This window comes from Struthio camelus, chromosome 19 (assembly GCF_040807025.1).
Source record: "Struthio camelus isolate bStrCam1 chromosome 19, bStrCam1.hap1, whole genome shotgun sequence".
Taxonomy (NCBI): Eukaryota; Metazoa; Chordata; class Aves; order Struthioniformes; family Struthionidae; genus Struthio; species Struthio camelus.
In genome coordinates this window covers 10,958,578-10,965,315 of record NC_090960.1, presented here as the reverse complement: position 1 = coordinate 10,965,315, position 6,738 = coordinate 10,958,578, and the positions used below count along the sequence as shown (strand labels likewise).

Sequence of the window (6,738 nt, the reverse complement as noted above, 5' to 3'; positions counted from 1 at the left end):
TTTCTTCCTTACTTTCCCCGTGCTGAAGGGAGGGAGACGCTGTTTCTGAAAGCGTTGCTAGCAGAGGGCACGTGCAGCGCACGATCCCTCGGGTGACAAACCACGAAGGTGGTGTCCCAGAGCCGGGCCGGGGGAGGCGCCGGGGCCTCGCTCGGGGCCCAGCGCGGCCGAGCGGAGCGGAGCGGGCGCAGGTGCCGGGCCCGGCCGCCGCCGCCGCGGGAGGCCGGGGCTGCGCGGAAGATGGCAGGCACGCCGGCTCCGCGCGGCCCTGCCTCCGCTCCGCTCCGCTCCGCCCGCGGCCGGCGGGCAGGGCTGCCCCGCCGCGCCCTCGGGCCGCCGGCTCCGCGGCCGGGGCCGGGCTCTGCCCGCTGCGGGCGCCGCTGCCCCGGCCGCGGGCACAAGGGCCGCTCCGCTCCGCTCCCGCGGCGCGCCGATCTGCTCCGTGTTTTCCGGGCCTTTCCCCTGCTCTTGGGCCCCGACACTCGAACGTGCTGAGCGGCGCTGGCCTCGGCGCCGCCCGCCATTGGCTGCGCCGCCATAGCCCCATGGGCGTGCGGGCCGCCCATTGGCCCGGCGCCGCCGTCCATCAGCGCGCGGCGGCCTGCGTCAGGTTGGGTTGAGCGGCGGCCCCTTCCCTGCTTAGTGTCTGGCGGCGGCTGCGGCTGCGGGGCCGGTGCGGGCGGAGGGGCGCAGCGGAGGGCGGCCCGCTCCCTCGCTCGCTAAGATGGCGGCGGCGGCGGCGGCGGCCGTGGCCCGGCTGGAGGGCCGGGAGTTCGAATACCTCATGAAGAAGCGCTCGGTGACCATCGGCCGCAACTCGTCGCAGGGCTCGGTGGACGTGAGCATGGGCCACTCCAGCTTCATCTCCCGGCGCCACCTGGAGATCTTCACCGCTGCCCCCCCGCCGCCGCCGCCGGCCGGCGCGGACGGGCCGCCGCCTCCGCCTCAGGGCGACCCCGCCGCTGCCAGCGGCGGCGGAGGCGGCGGCGGCGGCGGCGGGGACTTCTACCTGCGCTGCCTCGGCAAGAACGGCGTCTTCGTGGACGGCGTGTTCCAGCGGCGGGGGGCGCCGCCGCTGCAGCTGCCCCGAGTGTGAGTAGAGCGGCGGCCGGGCCTGCCGTCCTCCCCGCGCCGGGCTGCCCCGGGGGAGCCGCTGCCGCGGCGGGGGTGGTGCCGGCCGCGCCGGCTGCCCCCGTTGCCGTTGGGCTGGCACATGGTGCGTGACAGGCGGCGAGCCGCCCCCTAGGCCTGCTGGCCCGGCCCGGCCCGGCGCCCCCAGCTCCCGCGGCTGCCCCGCCGCACAGGTGGGCAGCGGGCAGTGCCGGCCGCGCCGGGGACCCACCCGCCGCGGCGTGTCTTGCACGTAGCAGTCTCTGTTGTGAGTTTGGGAGCAAATCCGCCTGCACCAGCGCTTGGAGGTATTGCAATTAGCCGACAGAATCGGATACACCCTTGAGTATTGTTTACGTGCTGCAAAGGAAGCCAGTCGAGTGGTTATCCACGTATCTGGGATTTTTGAATTTCGGATCGGGGTTAAGTAAATCTTGAAACACCCTCGGTGCTTTTGCAGAGCGCAGGGGGGTGGTTTTGTGTGTGTGATTGCCTTTTGATTTTGTGTGTGGTAGTTTCTGCATCTCTGCGTAATTGTAGCGTTTGTCTTTACGGTCAAACTGAATCATCCACGTGAAATGCTTCTGTTGGTGTCTTAATACGCGCTTTCCTTATGTGACGATAAACGTATAAAGAGACTTTTTGATGGTAGTACATTCCTTTACCATGAGAAAATATTAACGCTCTTTGCAAAATATTTTGCTGTGGGAGTATGCGAGGCCTATTATGTTTAAGGATATGTTGAACTGTAAATACATAATCTGTGTTTTGAGAAGTCCCATGCAGGAAAAGTGAAAGTGTTTTGGTTTGGAATCATTTTAGATATCTTCCCGAAGAAGTACGAAAAAAATCAAGTTATTTTACAGGTCTGGTGCTGAAAATGATACGCACAGTCTTCCTTTTTCTTTCTACAAGAGCGGTGGAGGAAAAAAGGTTATGATTGTTTTACCTTTACAGAACGTATGCCACGAGTGGCACAGTCCTAATGCCTCGTAAGGTTTTAAACTTTGTTTAGGATACTGATGGTGAATTTTTTCCCCTTTTTGCATCTTTAGTGGTAGTTTCTTGAATCAGTTCCTCTGTAAAAATCAAGTTGTCTTACCTTTCTGCTTTCTAGGAAAAGCTCATTCTGAAAAGGTTTAACAGTGCCAGTATGTGTGGAGTTGTATAATCATGAATACAGTTGGATGACTTGTTTGACCTTTAACCGTAATTTCTATTTTTGCTTTCTGCTTTTTAATATTGATAGTCATTTGGCACGTGGTTAACTTATATTTTAATCTAACACACTTATAAAATATGGATCAAATACTTTTTTCTCTATAAATAGAGTTTGATATAATACCCGAATTGTAAGCAAGTTGCTGTGCGTTGTGTTATATGGCTTGATTTGTAAGCAGTCTAGAATTAATTTGAGTACTTAGTAGCAATATGTTAAATGCTTACGTCCTCAGGGAAAAAAAGAAGTACTGTTTCTTCATGCTCTCCATGTAATCGTTGACTTGTAATTTATGTTAGTTCTATCAACGTTGTCACCTTTTAAGGGGAAAGAAAATTCTGAAGGACCTGTCGTGTGTCACTTTTAATGAACAGTGCTACAGATCTTCTGTGCGGCTGCAATTTCTTCATGAGTGTAGGTGGTGCTTACAGAAACTAGTATTTGCTTGAAACTTAACTGTGTTCAATGATTACACCATTTCTTAGACTACATGCTAGTAGCCCTTAGTTTCAAGATCGGTAAGCTGGTTAAAGTAGTTATCTCCTAGTTACAAAATGTAGGTGTGATCTTCTGTCAGGCTTTGTAAATAAAAGGTGACATACCTGCAGTCCTTGCTAGAAACAATGGAGCAATGTGTACACTCAATGAACCGGGATTTCTTTAGTCAACAGACATAGGGATGAGTTTTGTCTTGAAGGGCAGGCAAAATCTGCAGGGTCATAGTTAGATTGGTGATAAAGATCAGTTTATTTTCAAATACTGTTTTATAGCTAATCTAAAAACTATATATAAAAAAAGGTGAAATTTTCTGTTTATGAAAGAAAAACTGTACTACAGTTGTATAGGGAAATAGTAGTTTCAGTATTTGCAAAGTTTGGTTTTTTTGTTGTTGTATGTGTGTGTTTTTTTTAACGCAGTAGTGTAGGCAAATTCAGAGCAGACATTATCTGCTTATACCGAGTCATTACTGTGAATTACTGATGACTAATATTGTTTGTAGCCATGTTCTTGAGTTTCATTGTAGATCTAAGTAGTCACTGTGGAGATGATCTGCTGGATTTTGAGAATCAAACTTAGTTACTGCAGTGTAAGGTAAACATTAATTAGCTGTTGAAACATGATTGGAAAGAAAGCAGTTTTGGTGCGAGTTCAAGACTGATGCTTGCTAACCTCCAGCCTAAGTAATCACTAGATCTATTTTTGTTGTTGTTTAATCCTGCTGTGTTGCCAGTAATATGCTTTGCATATGAGTACACGGTCGTTTGGAATATTTTGTTTAATGGCAGGGGAGGTTTAAAAAAAGTCAAGGTGGCCTGTTCCTTGCGTTTGTTTCTGAGTAATCTTGAAAATCAAGAATGGAGGGTTGATCTCTGTCTGGCTTTTCTAGTGAAAAGTGGATTATAGAGGACTCCAAGTAAAATATCGTTATAGACTTGAAATGTCTTATTTGATTGTCCCTGATAACTGTATGTAATTCCAGTGTCCTTGGCCTTTTTTGATTTCAGCACAGTATTGAAACATGATTGCATTAATGATGTTACTGAACTTCCTGTGGCTGAAAGGGAACAACAGAAATACGACTCTGTAGTCTCCTGCAAAACACACATTTTTAACATCTGGGTAAAATGAATTGTTAATGTTAGGGTATACTTATTCCTAGGTAATAAAGGCATCTTTCTTTCTGCAAACATAAATGCTTGTGAAATACTTTAATTACTCTTAATTTAGATAACTGTTTTGGTCGCTATTTTTAATGCTTCCCTGGAAGCCTCACTCACAATTCAAATGCGTAAGTTATCAAGCAGGAGGTAATATCAGTGGGAAGTATGTTTTTGTTTTTCTAATTCTTGACAGACTCATGTACATACTTGTATATATACAAACCAGCTGTCGTCTTGTTAGATGAACAAAATGGAGCTGGGGAGGGGGAACGACAGCATTTTTGTTGTTGTTATTGTTCACGTCCAGTAAGTAGCTTTCCTATCAATGTCGTAACTCAGAAGCATGAGGTTAAAACAATTTTTAGAACCTCCTGTTAAACACACACAACAGCAGGGAGCTCCGTTAAAGCCTGTTACAACTACCTTTAAGATCTATAGACTATCACTGCTGCTGTTTATAAGTTCATCTTTTTTTACTGTTTTCCCTTGAAGCTTGTCAAATTTCCACCAACTTCGGTAACAGCATTGTTAGGATAGTAAATAATAAAATTTATATAAAACTTTTGAGGTACCTGGTTTGAAAAGTATCTTTTGTGCTGGGTATAGCAGCAGTTGGTGACAGCGGTCTTGTATACAGTACTTGGAGAGGCAGGTTTTCCAGACTCTTGTAGCTGATGCAACTGAAGAGCACACTGACTTTTGGGAAGAACTTAGCTCAAAGTTGTTCTTTTTATAAATTTATGTTTTTCCTCCTTTTCTTTCATGTTGCAGCCCATAGGTTGGAGGTACTTTGCACTTCAGCGTTTGAATTCATGAAGATCCTGACGTTTTGCTTTTAATTGTTCCAAGACAACATCCTGTGTGTTTTGACAAAAACCGTATATTTTGCGCATTAAAGATTACTTTTGGCTTTAGTTTTGTAGAAGTGGGCTTGTGAATCATGAGCAAGGTACCATTAGTACAAGAACAGCGTTACTAAGTCAGAGCAGAGATGCATCCAGCCTGTTACCTGTCTCAAAGTGTAGTCGGTGGCAGATGGGTAGGGGAGAGCGTAAGAGTGGACAGGGCACATAGGTGTGCTTCCTTTGTTTATTGTTTTGGATCCCAGGGTCAGAGCTGATCTCTTCTTGTGCTCAAAACAACCTAATGTTGCTTGCATTTCTCCCTCCCTCCCCTCCCCGCTTTTAAAAGGAATTTGTCACTTTTTTGAACCTGTGTAAACTTCTGGCCTCCACAGCATCCTTGGACATTGAGTTCCACAACTTAATTGGAGCCCACATTGGGAAAAATGCATCCTTTTGATAGGATCTTTGAGCTTGACACCTGGTAATTTCATTTGATGCTATTGAACTCTTTTATAGTAAAAGACATTAATTGTCCCATTCTGTCAGTCGTTTCATAGATGTCCTTGCATTTACCAAGTGTAGGAGCTCTTACAGTAGGCCATGTTGAGTACGTTTTGCTTAACATCTTTCTTCTATCTAATCCAGTGGCTGAAAACAAAAAATATTTTTGTTTTTGTACTAATGTTTTTCTTCTTAGTATACAGAGGGATGAATTAATCTTTTCAAATTGGTCTTGTGGTCTGGGTCCACAAAGCAGGGTTATTACTGTCTTTGTACAGTAGAAGTTTTCCTGACAATTAAAATCAGTAGATTCTGAACAAGGATCAAGTTGATCTAAGTAAACTCTTTGGATAAATTGATCTAAGTAAACTCTTTGGATAAGTTGATCGTATTCAGTATCACCTGAGCAGGAAATATTGCAAGAGATTGTAAAGAACCTCTAATATATTGGTGCACTTTTTTCTGTTGTTTCATTGCAGTTACATAAACTATATGCAGAGATGCAGTTGCTGTACGAGTTAGAGATGCAGTTGCTGTACGAGTTAGAGATGCAGTTGCTGTACGAGTTAGAGATGCAGTTGCTGTACGAGTTAGAGATGCAGTTGCTGTACGAGTTAGAGATATAGTTACATGCATACTCAGTGAAAATTATACTCCAGGAACACCTCAGGTCTGACTTCGCAGCTGAGGTAAACAGGCCATAACGTCATCTTAGGTAGTATTATCGGTTAATTCAGATTTCTGTTGGCTTGAGCTTGGTTCATGTTTTAAAGATTTTTCTTTATGAATCTGAGTGCTAGATACTTTAAGAAATCAAAGAAAACACTTTTTCAAGAAATCTAGTTGTAAGGATAGATTAAATACCTTTTAGCCAAGCTGGATTGACACCTGCTTTTTCCCTTTCTTGACAACGCTTTTGATAGATACAGTTGCTTGTAGGGAAGACAGCTGGCTGAAATGTTTTTGAGGCCTTTTGATTGATATGTGTTTAGAGAAGTATGCTGGAGTTCCGTACTGACGGTATTAAAACTATGAATTACTTGCAAAGTACTGCTAAGAATAAAACTAAGAAACATTGGACTTGGCTATGACTTATGAATCAGACTCCAGAAACTTTTATTTACTTTCTGTAGCAGATACTGTGTCCCATAGTGTAATGACTAACAATGTTAATTGAGCTATGTTTATAGGTGCTTTTTGGCTACTTTAAAGCAGGATTCTCAAACATAAGCGCAGTAGCCATAGTGTTCTCATTATGAGCAGATCTCATTCAACCAGATCTGGTTGAAAAGGAACATAGAAGAAGAAAGGTAGCGCACGTGCTGTTTGAAATGAAAATATAGAGATGAGCATGAAGTTTCTATAGTCATAATTTGTGTAACAGTTGTATCTCTCAGTGCGT

At 45.6% G+C, this 6,738-nt stretch overlaps 1 protein-coding gene across 1 annotated transcript in view; it reads left to right on the top strand.

The window, feature by feature from the left end:
• The first annotated feature begins 658 nt into the window (after positions 1–658).
• The window catches only part of FOXK2 (forkhead box K2), a 46,925-nt gene continuing 40,845 nt past the window's right edge, over positions 659–6,738 (top strand). Inside the window, exon 1 of the mRNA XM_068913432.1 lies at positions 659–1,092. Within this exon, the coding sequence (XP_068769533.1) occupies positions 725–1,092 (368 nt within the window). The 5' untranslated portion in view covers positions 659–724. The remainder of the gene's footprint in view (positions 1,093–6,738) is intronic.